This window comes from Narcine bancroftii, chromosome 6 (assembly GCF_036971445.1).
Source record: "Narcine bancroftii isolate sNarBan1 chromosome 6, sNarBan1.hap1, whole genome shotgun sequence".
NCBI classification, from domain to species: Eukaryota; Metazoa; Chordata; class Chondrichthyes; order Torpediniformes; family Narcinidae; genus Narcine; species Narcine bancroftii.
In genome coordinates, this window is record NC_091474.1 from 64,340,825 (window position 1) to 64,355,958 (window position 15,134).

The following is a 15,134-nucleotide window of genomic DNA, read 5'->3' on the forward strand; positions in this document are numbered from 1 at the left end:
CAAAAAAAAAGGATTTCAAGTACTTTAATTTTTGGAAATACAAAAATAGCAAGGTTTCAAATGATGGTTTAATAATCAAGACAAGTCTTCATTTGTTTCACAGAATTATATGTACAAGCTAGTGGCACAGGCAGAGTACCACCAGTTCTCAACCATTCTGAAGCTTGGTAGTAGGTAACGTGACTACTCCAAAGCCTATGAAGTGGAGAAGGACCGTAGGTCCCCCACCCCACTCAGGTCATCGCTTCAGATGCCCTCACCTTTCCATTCCAATCAACCACAAAAATTGTGTTCGCATTCTGAAGCAGGAACATTCAAAGTCTTTGACATTTATCTTGTTTTGCTAAGAACTCACGAGTCATCTTCACTTTTGACAGTCACAGGGGTTTCCACACAATTCCTTATTTTTCCACAGTTCCAGGAGCTCTGCTGGAGAATACTGGGGCGATGAGAGTGCACCGGGTACACACTTCTTCTCACACAACCATCGAGTGTCCTGCAGGCAGGGAGAGAAAAGTGAGGTGTACCTTAATCTACGCATTTACAGTGTAATCAGTGATGAGTGCCTCATAGCAGAGTCAAGAATTAAAAGGCTTTACAATAAAAATGGAAGACCCTTCCGAAAGCTAGGTTTTAAAAAATTTTCCACAAAAGTGCTGCCCTCCAAACACCAGTGACTCGGGTTCAGTCACTGCCTCTCACACTCTCAGTGTGGACTTTGCACGTTCTCCCTGTGACGGCATAGGTGCTCTGGCTTCCTACCACAGCCAAAAGACCTGGGCTTGTCTACTGTAAAGCACCTCCCATTTGTATTGGAGAGGGATAAAAGCTGGTGGAGATGAAGAGAATTGGATAATGAAATGTGATTAATGTAGGCAGGGATGGTGATCCCAAGGGTCTGTTTCCAGCCTCTAGTCCCTCAGAGGAGGCAACACCCAAGGCAGGTGTGATTGACTCACCTGATGTCGCTGTGGTCCAACAGCAGCCATCCAAATGCCCATGCTGACATCTTCCCCCTGCAGCCACAGTACAGATCATTAAAGATTGTCATTCAAAAATTAGACTTCTATCGAGCCAGTCCTGGAAGGCAAGGCTGGATTCATGAGGAATACCATGAGTTCAATGATCCCTCAGCAACAATGCAGAAATATTTCACAATATCAGCTGCAATAGTTCAAAGACCATGACAGCAGAGGACAACAAAGTTCACAATCACCAAAGACATCTGCTTTCTGAGAATGTTTCTCCTCTCCGATTGAAAACTATCAACTTCATTCTGACAATCTCCTGGTTTTATTTTGTGCGTCAAAAAATGATATTATTGCTTATAATTTGTTAATTGTAAACTATCTCTAACCCAAACTTCACCTGATCTTCAACTAACTGGTACAGAATAAAGCATTGTACATTAGAGTTGGATTGTCAGTTGTGGAGAGATTATGGAACTACCATGAAAAAGGTTGGATCCAACACTAAATAGCTTTCCTATGATCTGGTTACATTTCCCTCACTATACACATTGGAAAAGATGAGGGAGAAACCAATTTCTGTGAAGGAGAGAATCCAGAACAAAAGGGACAACGTTGACCTTCCATTCACAAGTAATATCAGGCAGCTCACAAAGGGGTAAGAAATGTTAGCTCCTCTCCAAAAACCTGAGGGCGATTCAATTGAAATGTTCAAAGCCGAGAAATACATTTTCACTAGATGATTAAGGGTTATTGGACCAAAGATGGCGAATGGAGATCTGATGAAGGACTAAGGTCAGTTAAGACCTAGCCATGGTGAAATAGATTTGAGGGGCCGAATGGCACAGCAAATGGTAAATGGGTTGGAAAGAGTGTGGGGAAAATGTTGAGCTTCAGCAGAGACCCTGGTCCATCAATAATATAAAAGGTTCAGACTCCAACGTACACACAAGAAAACTAATGGAAATCACTAAACAGCAAATGTAATCTTACTTGATTCCACTTTTAAAAATGTGGTAACAGGCACTTGCAGCCCATGAACCTGTGTTCCTAAATGCACAGTATCTGTTTGACAGGTAGGAGAAAACCCCCACAAGTCACAGAGAACATGTAAACTCCTTACAGGCAAGGCCAGGTCACTGAAGCAGTAATAGCATTGCTCCATACACTGCACCAACTGTATCAGCCTTTGATCTTAACTCAACATGAAAAGTTTGGATAAGAAGTAAAACACAGTTTTCAGACACCGTGGTTGAAGTAAAAACACTGCTGGAGAAACTCAGCTGGTCAGTGTGCAGTTCTACTCCGATTATCCAAAATGGTTTATCCGGCCTGTGTCGGATAAACTGTTCTTTGGGTAACTGGTCATTTTTTTTATAAACAGCCCAGTAGCAACAGCAAATCACGTATCAATGTTTAAACAAACAAGGCTTTTTAAGCATTAAAATAATAGTTAATTCTCATCAAAAAAAAATACTGTCACAATGCCACTGCCTATCACCAAGACATCCCAACTGCCATTGCCGATCACCAAGACCGACCAACCACTGATCCCCAAGGAGGCTTCCCAGGCCAGTGGAACGCTCACTGGCAAGATGGCGGGCTCCTGCCTCCCCGGTCTCCAGAACTCTTGACTCCAAATTCTCCCCTAAGCACATGCACACCGGGGTGATGGTCTAGAAGGTAGTAGGCCAAGTGTGGGGAGCTTGGTTGAACCAAGGAGGGAGAGAGGGAGAGAAGGGGAGGGAACACAACTGAGCCCAAGGTCCTGCTCCTGCCGGGAAGCCACTCTCCTTGATGACACCAGGACAAGGGATTCTTCCAACCGTTGCGACTGGGAGACGGTACAAGTTTGAAAGGGAGAGCTGGAGAGAAAAGTCAGTAGGAGAAGGTGAGGCTCCATTTGGAGTAACTGTGTAGTTTTGGGCCCCCTATCTTAGAAAGGATGAGAGAGTGCAGAGATTTACTAGGATGATTCCTGGAATGCAAGGGCTGGCATATTCCCCATATGTGTTTGGCAGCTCTCGGGTTGTATTCGTTGGAGTACAGGAGAATGAGAGGGAATCTCACAGAGACATTTCAAATATTGAAAGGTTTTGACAGAGTGGATGTAGATAAGGTGTTTCCCTTGATGGGTGAATCAAGGACAAGGGGTCATAGTCTTAGAAATTAGAAATTATCCAATTAAAACAGAGGAGAAAGAACTTATTTAGTCAGAGGGTCGTGGATCTGTGGAACTCACTGCCACACAAAGCAGTGGAGGCCAGATCGCTGGGAGTACTTATATGTCTGCTTCTGCTCCTTTATCTTGTAAAAAAGAAATGGAAAGAGAGAGGGGAGGGAGTTATCTGAAACAAGGAAATTGTTCTAATTTTATGTCGAGTGAACTTTTTTTCCCTCAACCCGTGAGGTCAGTTTGGCTCCAAAAAAAATTCAGATAAATGAGGATTTCTGATTTGTTTTGGATATCCTCGTTTATCTAAATTAAAAAAAAAATTTGGATAAATAAGGATTTCAGAGAATCCGGTTTTAGATAATCGGAGTTGTACTGTTCTTTATATAACCATTACAGTACGGAAACAGGCCATCTCGGCCAATCTCGTCCGCAACGATTTAAGTGATCTCCTCTAGTCCCACCTACCTGCTCCCTGTCCATCCAACCTCCTCTTAAATGACAGAATTGACCCTGCCGCAACCACCTCTTCTGGAAGGTCATTCCACTCAGCCACCACTCTCTGAGTGAAGAAGCTCCCTCTCGTGTTACTTCTAAACCTTTTCCCTCTAACCCTTAACTCACGACCCCTTGTTCCAATCTCGAAGAGCCTATTCACATCTACTCTGTCTATCCCCTTCATAATCCCCCCTCAACCTTCTACACTTCAATGAATAAAGACCCTGTCTACTCAATCTTTCTTTGCATCTTTATATCGCAAAGATAAAAATATATAACCAACGTTTTGGGCTTAAGCCCCTCCATCAAGGCATTTATTGTTCAGAGTTAAGTGCAGACACAAGTTTACCATCAACCTCTAATGAAAATATTGAAATATTCGAACAAGTATGGGAGCCTTACATTAAATACAATAGCGAAAACCTACCGGGGACAAACATTACCTAAGTTGATGGAAGGAGAAGGAAAGAAAAGAATGGACTCAGTAGAATTTCTGGTGTATTTTTGTTGAATGACAACATTGTCTGACTGGCTTAATGCAACCTAGATTGTATACCTAAAATGGATGAGAGGGGGGGGTGGGGGGGTGGCTTGGGAGGAGGGAGGGGGGGGGGGAGAAAAAGTCACTGTATATGTGTGAAAAAGAAATAGTGTATATCATGGCTAATGTGATTTATGGTGTGAAAAAATTTTTAAAAAAAAACCTCTAATGAAAAGGTGCAAGATGTGCTTAGTCCAGATGGGTATGAGAATGTCCCAATTCTCCATCCATCCTCTCCCTTCCCCATGACCAGATCATACCGTACTTCAATGAAGTCGGCAATCCTCACAAAAACGTCACACTGTACCATCACGCACCTCAGCTAAGCTTGCAATATTGCCCTGTTTGTTTTAATTAAACAAAAATCTGATTCTGGAGTTAGTGGAGGGTAATCACTTGAGACATTGACTCTTCCAGTTGGGTAGGTAGTGAAAGTCTTCAACCCAAATAAAATGATTTATTTCCAAAAATTACATTTTGAGCTGCCGTAGAAGTACTGTGCTGAGTAAAAATAGAGGAGCCATCCCATTCTCCCAGGGTCAGTCTCAAGGTGGAAGTTGGACAAAGCCTGGCCATAATCTGTATGCATGGCAGCTGGGGAGTGAACTGGGGAGAAAGGGAGAGTTTTGCACTCACGTTCTCAAAGTTCCCAGCCACTTGGTTTTCCTTATGGTATGTTTGAGGGTGCATATAGCGATTTGCAACTGACTCCACCGTTGGGTGATGCAGGGGAACTGGTGGTCCCTGGCCTCTCTTCACCCAGCAAGTGCTGAATGCTTAAAATCTATACTAAAGGGAAAAGCAAACAGTTCATTTACAGCAAGGTGTGCAGAACTCAGTTAAAACACACGGGGCGCAGCCCCAGTACCTGATAGACTTTGAGTGCCCTTGCATTATCTGCCAGCCACTGGACCAGGTTATGCGAGGCAACGTAACCAGAACCACATGCGAAGTCAGGGTATACCAGGCTTGGATATTCCAGCTCCATCCACTTCCCACTGCCGTCCACTGCCCAATTCTGCCTGAAACTGGGGAAATCACGAGTATCAATGAACTGCAGCTTTTACTGGACAGATGTGGTTGATGCTGAAAAGCTGAGTTGGTTGCGTGACATCCAGTCAGGGAGAAAAGCAAAGATCATTTGGATCAAACAGGTCAACGTTTAAAGTCTACATAAGCTCAAGGCGCAGTACCTTGGCTTTCTACAAGGCCAACTCAACCTCCTGTTCTTTTGAACACTGTAGTCATTCATACCTGCGCTACACCTCATCCGGACTTCACTGTCGCTCCATCTTGCGCTGTCCTTTCTCATCTCTTCACATCTACTTTCCCGTAGGAATATGTTTTTTTTTGTTGCTTGTTCTCTAACAAAACCCAACACTCCAATGGGACCTGCTGAGTTTCTCAAACCCCTTCCCTTCTGATGGGAAACCCCAGGGATCAACGGACATTTTTTTGTTTATGCTATAAACTGTCAAATCGCCAGCATCTTGCAATTGGAGCCATATCCCATCGGTTTCACCCTCGCTGAGTGCTAATATCGGATAGGTAGAAAGGCAATCTCTGGTCATCTCACCATCCTCCTGTTCTTCCTTTTTGCTCAGCAATTTTCTTTCAAGCATACATAAAAGTATCTTGTGAATGTAACTCTTATATGTTTTTGCTCTCCAATACAGGAGTGTATTTCAGATCATAATGCTGTTTTAAAAAATTCCTTATTTCACCTCTATATTATCTCTAATTCTTTGGCTGACCACATAAAATCTAAGACTGCCAATTACCAATCATTCACTTTCCTGAACCAGTTTCCTTTTACTAATCAAAGCCAATCACAGTTTTTAACAATGTGATCGATCTCATTTTCCTTTGCCCTGTGAACATCCCCAACTTCTCGTTCCTGATACCACAACAGCAAATCTTACCTGCGCCACCTCAAAAACTTTTGCTGTCTTCTGGTGAAATGTGCTGAACATGATTTTGCAGAATGCATTTTATACTGGTTTGTAATAAGTTCCTTGCTTTTGTGCTTTGATCTCTCCTCCACACTCATCCATTAAGCCAATAATCTCTCAAAACTACCATATAACAATTACAGAACAGAAACAGGCCATCTCAGCCCCTCTAGTCCCCACCAATTTAAGTGATCTTCTCTATTCCCACCTACCCGCTCCCTGTCCATAACCCTCCAATCCCCTCACATCCATGCACTCATCCAACCTTCTCTTCAATGACAAAATTGATCCTGCTGCAACCACCTCTTCCAGAAGGTCATTCCACTCAGCCACCACTCTCTGAGTGAAGAAGCTCCCTCTCATGTTACTTCTAAACCTTTTCCCTCTAATCCTTAACTCACGACCCCTTGTTCCAATCTCACCTACCCTCAAGGGGAAGAGCCTATTCACATCTACTCTGTCTATCCCCTTCATAATCCCCCCTCAACCTTCTACACTTCAATGTCTACTCAATCTTTCTTTGTATTCTAGAGACAATCCAGGCAACATTTTTGTAAATCTTCTCTACCTTCTTGATTTCCTTCCTATAATTTGGGGACCAGAACTGCACACAGTATTTCAAATTTGGCCTCACCAATGCCTTGAACAGTCTCAACATCACCTCCCAGCTCCTATATTCTATGCTTTGATTTATAAAGCCCAGCAAACCCAAAGCCTGCTTCACCACTCTATCCACATGAGAAACCACTTTCAAAGACGATGAACCGTTATTCCAAGATCCCTCTATTCTTCTGCATTCCTCAATGCCCTCCCCTTCACTGCATACATCCTGTTTTGATTATTCTTCCCAAAATGAAGCACTTCACACTTCTCAGCATTAAACTCCATCTGCCATCTTTCAGCCCACTCTTCTAAGCAGTCCAAATCCTTCTGCAGTCCATGAAAACCATCTTCACTATCCACAACTCCCCCTATTTTTGTATCGTCCGCATATTTACTAACCCAATTTACCACTCCATCATCCAAATCATTATTGCAAATGACAAACAACAAGGGACCCAACACTGATCCCTGAGGCACACCGCTCGTCACCGGCCTCCATCCTGACAGACAGTTGTCCACCATGACTCTCTGGCATCTACCTTCTAGCCACCGTTGAACCCATCTGATGCTTTACTGAAATCCATATAGACTACATCTACTGCTCTACCCTTATCAACCTTCCTAGTCACCTCCTCAAAAAATTCAACAAGATTTGTCAACATGACCTTCCCTGAACAAACCCATGTTGGGTGTCCCTGATCAGTCCTGCCTCTCTAGATACTTATACATATCATCTCTAAGAATACTCTCCATTAGTTTATCCACCACCGATGTCAAACTTACAGGTCTATAATTGCTGGGCCTACATCTGGAACCTTTTTTAAACAGAGGAACCACGTTTGTGACACGCCAAATCCACAGCACCATGGGCCCCTCTAGTGACTGTTGAAAAATCACTGTAAGAGCCTCCGCTATGTCCTCCCTGATTTCCCTCAAGGTCCTGGGGAATATCCCGTTGGGACCCAGAGACTTATCCACCTTTATATGCCTCAAAAGTTCCAATATCCCCTCTTTCCTAATCCCTATATTTTCCATAATCACCTCTTTTGCTTCTCTTATCCTACACGATTCCATTTCCTTTTCCCTCCAGAATACTAAAGAGAAGAACTCATTCAATATTTCCCCCATCTCATTTGGCTCCACACACATTTGTCCGCTCTGATTCTTCAAGGGACCACTTTTATCCTTCACTCTCCTTTAGCTATTTACATATTTGTAAAAACCGTTCAGATTTACTTTCACCCTGTTTGCAAGAGCCACCTCATACCTTATTTTCGCTTTCCTAATTTCTTTCTTAAGCTTCTTTTATAATCTGTGTATTTTCCAAGCACCTTGCTTATACCGTTTCTTATATTTAATGTAGGCCTCCTTTTTAATTCGAACCAACTTTCTAATCTCCCTTGAAAACCACGGCTCTCTTGAACTTTTGGCTCTGCCTTTTATCCTAACAGGAACATTAAGATCCTGCACCCTCAAAATCTTACCTTTAAAAGACCTCCAATTCTCCTCCACCTCCTTCCCATAAAACGAATCAGCCCAAACCACTCCTTGCAAATCCCTTCTAATTTCTTCAAATCTGGCTTTCCCTCACTCAAAAACCTTCATTGTTGGACCAGACCTATCCCTTTCCATAATTATGTTGAAACTAATGGTACCATGATCATTGGACCCGAAGTGCTCCCCAACACACACCTCAGTCACCTGCCCCATCTCATTCCCCAACAGTAGATCCAACACTGCCCCTTCTCTGGTGGGTACCTCAACGTATTGCTGCAAAAAAAGCTATCCTGCACACATTTTACAAATTCTAATCCATCTGGTCCCTTCAATTTTATCTGTTACTGGACCTTCATACATTTGGGGGTTACACAGTCTGCTCCTGCAGCCCTTTAAAATTGTACCAGTTTCTATTGCCCCACACCACTTACAAATGCAATTTATTATTTCACCTTCCCAGTGGTAAATGTGATTTGTTTTGTGCCTGTCCATCTCACCAGATTGGCCTCAGTCTTTCAAAATTCCATCACTGACCTCCACTTGCTTTATTAAATGTCCAGATTTTAAGCTATCTGCAAACTTCAAAATTATGCCCTTACACGAGTCCAGATCGTGAATAAATATCGAAGAGAGAAGATAAGCCTAAAGGTAGTGGTGGAAAAGGAAGACAAGTTTAAAATGGAATAAAAGAAGAGCAAGGGAAAGGAGAATGAGGTGAATGAGCATGGGTGCAACGATGACAGAGTAGTAGATGATAAATGGACTTTGGTCAGAAGGCAGTCTTTATCCAGTATAAAAAAGATGAACCACATTAAACAAATATAAATGACAGTGAAACATTGGCAGCCAGTTCTTCATTATCAAATCTTCAGAATCACATTTTAGCTCTTTGGAAGGACAGTTCAGTGAGTGTCATTCATTGACTCTATGCTACAAAGCCCTGCAGATCTCTCCTTTTGAACTGCTTAAGATTAATTGAATGTGTGAATATTTTATGAATACATAGATACTGACTTTCCCCACCATACATTCGTGGCTCCCAGCCTGTCCCCTGCTCTCTCCAGCACTGCCTCTACATCCACGTAACAATCATCGTCAGTCTTTAGCAGCAGCCGGAAGTCAGTCGAGTCCACCGACCTGTGAGTAACAAAAAAAGCGTAGTCTCGATTTATTATATCACTGCAAATGATTAAGAACCCATACTTAAGACTCCTATGTATTCAGAAATACCATTCCATTACTGGATTCATACAGATTTTTTCACCACTGGAACCTCTGGGGTCCTTGTGATCTAGATGACGAGGCGGAAGGATGGGTCAGTAAGTTTGTGGATGATATGAAGGTTGGAGGAGTTGTGGTGGAGCTGAAGGTTGTTGTAGGTTACAAGAGGATATTGACAGGATGCAGAGTTGGGCAGATAGATTTCAATCCGGATAAGTGTGAGGTGATGCATTTTAGAACAAACCAGAAGGCTGACTACAGGGTTAACGATGGGTTACTTAAAAGTACAGATGAACAGAGGGGCCTTGGGGTCCAAATCCATACATCCCTCAAGATCACAGCACAAGTTGATAGGATAGTTAAGAAAGCCGATGGGATGTTGGGCTCATTAATCAGGGGGATTGAGTTCAGGAGTTGAGAGGTCATTTTGCAACTCTACCAATCTCTGGTAAGACCACACGGAGTATTGCGTTTAGATCTGGTCACCTCGTTATAGGAAGGATGTGGAAGCAATAGAGAGGGTGCAGAGATTTACCAGGATAGGAGGAGACTTAATAGAGATCTACAAGATTATGAGAACATAGATAAGGTGGACGGCCAGTGCCTTTATCCCAGGGTAGGAATATCATGTACAGGTACACGATCCTTTATCCGGAACCCTTGGGGGACAGAGTTCCGAATTTTGGATTTTTCCGGATTTCAGAACAAGAGCCAGCTGCCCCAGATTTAAGCCCACCCGAACTGTGCTGCCAAATCCACCCCCACCCCCTTCCAGTTGCCCGGCTGTCTCCCCCAACCGCTGTCCCTCGGCCACCTCCCCTGACCGCGGTCCCCTGGCCGCCTGGCAATCTTCCCCCAGCCGCCGGTCCCTTTGTCGCTTGGCAGTCTCCCCCGGCCGCCGGTTCCCCGACCGCCCGGCAGTCTCCCCCGGCTGCTGGTCCCCATTTGCCGGATTTTGGACCTTTCTGGATTTTAGATGTCGGATAAAGGATCGTGTACCTGTACATACATACAAAGTTAAGGGAAGGATGTTTAGCGGAGACATCAAGGCTACGTTTTTTTTTACATGTGGAATGCCTTGCCGGGGATGGTGGTGGAGGTTGAATGTTACGGCCATTTAAGAGACTCTTAGACAGGCACATGGATGAAAGAAAAATAGAGGGTTACAGGGTAGGGAGGATTTAGTATATTTTTTTTAAGGACTACATGGGTCGGCACAATATTGAGGGCCAAAAGGCCTGTAGGTGCTGTTGTGTTCTATGTTCTCGTCATGGTTGTTTTTTCTCACAAAGCACAGTCACAGACACATTGCATGAAACATTGCAGCTAAATTAGAAACACCAGGTTGCCTGCACAATTGTTTTTCTTCAAACTTCTTGGAAAAGTAGTGGGTCAGAAGAGGTTCCCAGAACTTTGAGACAGGGAGTTCGAACTGTGCTTATTTGAAAGTGATGTGGTTATGGGACACCAGGGAAAAGTCACCTCCTCTCATCGAGTGAGTAGGACATGCTCAGGTATGGCGACTCATGTGAAGGACAGAACCACAGGCAGTTCAGCGCTGTCACAGGGTCGCCACCAGTGGACCATGAAAGGCTGGGTCCTATGGAAGACCCTCAAACACGATTTGAGGGATGTTCGAAGAGGAGACCATGGAGTGGCACTGGTGCTTTAGAGGAATATGCAGTGGTGTGATGGCAAAAATAATCTACTGATTTCACAACACTATGAATGCAAAGAAAGATATATTCTGATTGCATATATTTCCTATATTTTTGTTTTTCAATATGAAATAAAAATTTGAAATTTTAAGAATGGTGCAGTATTCAAGTGTCTCCCAAGATCATGTTTGATTCTGAAATGGAGTTTGAATCCAGAAGCTTTTAAATCAGATTGGACAGGGACAAACCTAGAGTCACAGCAAATGAATAATTGACGAGCATCCCCTACCACTGATAGAAGCGCAGTAATTTATGTGGCACATTCCTATAGGTGTCTACTACATCCACAAAAACAATATCCCCATAGGTCTGGCTTTCTTCTTGCAAGGCAGCATCCTCTTCCCTGAGCTTGTTTTTATGGCTTTCAAACCTCTTGGGTCTTGTGGCAAGGCTTTCGAGGAGAGCAGCACCATCTGAAAAAAAGGAGAATAGGGGTGTCAACTTGCATTTGTGTTTGGAGAATTCCCAATCTGTCACACTCAGACATGCTTTAGCTACGTTGTGATGGAAGGAAATGGTGATCCCAGACACAGACCACCATCTGAGTGGAAAACGTTACCCCTCTTAATCTCTCCCCGCTCACCATCGAGTTCTAGAATCAACTATTCGGGGAAATAGACAGTGAGCATTCATTTTTTTTCATGCCTCATGTGATTTTACAAACCTCCAAAGGTCACTCCTCAGTCTCTAACACTCTTGGGAACAAAGACCCAACATTCAACTTTGCTCTGTACTCCAAGTCCTGCAGTCCTGATAACATCCTGGTGAAAGAACTCTGCCCCCCATCCAACTTACTTATGTCCTTTCTATAGTTTAGCAACCAGAACTGCATTCAGCACTCCAAGTCAAGTCATATTTGTCGTTCATACCATGCTCACACAGTAAAGACAAGATAGCGTTTCTCCAGGACCGCAGAGCATTTTTACATAAATACAAGTAGGAAACCAGTTAACACATTAAAATATTAAGGTACTAAGACGTATACTCTGGAAGTCCACGGTACACTATATCCACATCTGTTCTGGGAGTTCAGGAGCCTGATGGCTTGGGGGAAAAAGCCGTTTCCCACTCTGGTCATACAGGCCTGAGTGCTTCGGTACTTCCTGCTAGATGGCAGAAGGGAGAACAATTTACATGCGGGGTGTGTGGAATCATTCACAATGTTTATTGCTTTCCATCTGCGTCGAGTGCAGAAGATGTCCTCCATGCTAGGAAGAGGTTCATCAATGGTCTTTCCCGCTAACTTCACTATCCTCTGCAGGGTCTTGCAGTCCGAGGTGGTACAACTTCCAAACCAGGCGGTGATAACAGTTCCATAGGATGATCTCAGAAATCCTCTGTAGAATGGAAGGTGGGAGAAGGACTTTCCTCCACCTTCACAGGAAGTAGAGGAGCTGCTGGGCTTTCTTGTTAAGGGACCAGATGAGGTTCTTCGCTAGGTGCACACTGAGGACTTTGATACTCTTGACAACCTGAACGGTGGAGCCATCAATGGTCAGTGGAGCATGATCTCCCTAGGCTCTCCTGAAGTCGACAACCATCTCTTTTGTTTTTTTCCCAGATACAGGTTGTTAGTTCAGCACCAGTTCGTTTGTGTCTGCACTTTGTCTCTTTACGTTGCCACCTCGTTCTTACTGATCAGGTCCACCACTGTCAACGAACTTGATGATGTGGTTTGAGCTGAGTTTAGCTGCACAATCGTGGATCAGCAGAGTGAACAGCAGAGGACTAAGCCACAGCCCTGGGGGGCCCGTGTTTTGTAGCCCCTTTTAAATTACAGCACCTGGGTAGCCCTCCTGGGCCCCGGGTGCGATTACTGGGGCAAAGGTGCTGGAAAATTGCAGGGGGAAATTGACCCATTAAATCACCAACCCGCCCCCATTATGACAAGTCACATGCTCACCGGAAATACTGCCGGATGTTTAGACGCTAGCTGCCCGGTGACGCACATAAGCAAGTGCTGACGTCACTGGAATAAGCGGGTCGGGCATTTTCATTTTCAAAACACCCATGGATGCGACCTAGATAGTTTAATTGGGTTCCCTGACTCCCTCTTAGGTAGGTTAGGGACTTGGTTGGATTCCGACGAGGTTGACCGGGTCAGACCTTTTCTAACTGCCACGTAACTGGGGCGCTAACTGGGCAAATTGCCCGTTTAATGCCATTTTAAACGCCAGTTTGAAAGGGCCAAATGTGATAGTCTTGGAGGTGCTATTTCTGATCCGGACTGCCTGAGGTCTCCTGTCAGAAAGTTGAGAATCCAATTGCAGAGGGAGGTCTTTAGACACAGCAGGGCCAACTTCCTTATTAGATTGAATGCCGAGCTGAAGTCAATAAACAGCATTCGAACATTCCACGTGGGTGAGGGCTCGATGGAAGGCGATGGCATAATCTATGGATCATTTGGATCTATGTGAACTGCAAGGGGTCCAGTGAGGGGGGCAGCAGGTGCTTGATGTGTCCCATGTTGAGCCTCTTGAAGCACTTCATGACAATGGACGTGAGTGCAATAGTTGAGGCAGGACACAGATGACTTCTTTGACACAGGGACAACAGTGAGAAATATAAAGCACATAAGGACCACAGCACTTCTCAGGGAGAAGTTAAAGATGTCAGTGAGAACATCGGCTAGCTGAGCCGCACAACCACCGAGCACTCAGTCGAGAATGTTATCCGCTCCAGCAGCTTTCCTTGATTGGGTTGACTTTGCCTAGTTCTCTCTTAACATCAGCCACTGTAAGACACAGCATCTGATCATTTGGAAGAGGAGTGGTCTTCCCATTGCTACATTGTTTTTTTGCCTCAAACTGTGCTTAGAAATTGTTCAGTTCATCTGGGAGGGAGGCATCACCAGCACAGGCAGATTGTGTAGTCTTGTGGTTAGTGATATCTTGGATCCCCTTCCACATGCGTTGCATGCGTGTCCTTGCTGTCCAGGAAGTGACTGTGCGTGCTTTGCCTCCCTGATGGCCTTAGACAGCTTGGCTCTTGTCATCGCTTGGGTTGCCTTGTTGCCCACTCTGAAGACAGTGTCTCAGTTCCTGAGCAGCACCTGCACCTCTGCAGTCATTCATGGCTTCTGATTAGAGCAAGTAATGATGGATTTTGGCACAGTAACGTCATCAGTACACCTACTAGCTGATCACTTTTGCCATATATTCCTCCAGATTTATGGAGTCACCAACAGTTGCTGCTTCCTTGAACATGTGCCAGTCAGTGCACTCAAAGCAGTCTTGAAATGCATGGATGGCCCCCGCTGGCCAGGCTTTGACCTGCTTCCAAATTGGTCTGTAGCATCTAGCGAGTGGTCTGGATGCTGGGATCAGCATTACAGAGATGTGGTCTGAGTATCCGAGGTGGGGTGGGGGCTCCACCCGATACATATTGGAAATGTGTTCGCCCTCTTGAAGCAAAGTCCACATACTGATGGAATTTAGGTCACCCTGACTTGAGGTTCGCCCAGTTGAAATCCCCAGAGACGATGACCAGTTCGTCAGGGTGTGCGGTCTTCAGTTTGTTTATAACCTCATACAATTCCCAGATTGCCTCCTTAGTGTTCATTCTGGAGTGGACATACTCACCTACTACGAGGACCATGATGAATTCCTGTGGTAGATAAAATAGTCTTCATCTGACAGTCACAAATTCCACCAGTGTTGAGCAGTGACCAGACACTCGTACCGAATCCTTACACCATTTTGTATTGATGTAAATGCAGAGGCCACCACCATAGGCCTTTCCACACAGAGCAGCATCTCTGTCAGCCCGAAATAAGGTGAGCCCGTCCAGCTGAATCTCTCTCTGAAAACCAGCAAGAACCCTCCTGAGTGGTAATCATTTGCCTGTTAAGCACCAAAGACTGGTGAACTTTGTAATGCTAACTTCTGAGCATAGTACAAGAATTGCCTGCAACCAATGAGATTAGATTATGATCCAAAGAACTTTTCTAATCTTAAATATACA

The 15,134-nt window shown here is 44.3% G+C and overlaps 1 protein-coding gene across 8 annotated transcripts in view; it reads right to left on the reverse strand.

The window, feature by feature from the left end:
* Positions 1-15,134, reverse strand: part of b3galnt2 (beta-1,3-N-acetylgalactosaminyltransferase 2) — a 49,901-nt gene that overhangs the window by 5,100 nt on the left and 29,667 nt on the right. For 3 of the 8 annotated variants that reach the window (XR_011340113.1, XM_069885154.1, XM_069885153.1), the window contains exons 8-12: positions 11,401-11,584; positions 9,247-9,369; positions 5,049-5,208; positions 960-1,016; positions 356-496 (exon numbers count right to left, since the gene is read on the reverse strand). Coding sequence is in view for 5 of the 8 variants with exons in the window: in XM_069885154.1 (XP_069741255.1) it covers positions 365-496; positions 960-1,016; positions 5,049-5,208; positions 9,247-9,369; positions 11,401-11,584 (656 nt within the window). In the remaining 3 variants the exon portion in view is untranslated. Of the gene's footprint in view, positions 1-8; positions 497-959; positions 1,017-4,816; positions 4,970-5,048; positions 5,209-9,246; positions 9,370-11,400; positions 11,585-15,134 lie in introns of those variants that run through there. The other 5 variants (XM_069885152.1, XM_069885155.1, XR_011340115.1 and 2 more) reach the window with 3 other exon arrangements.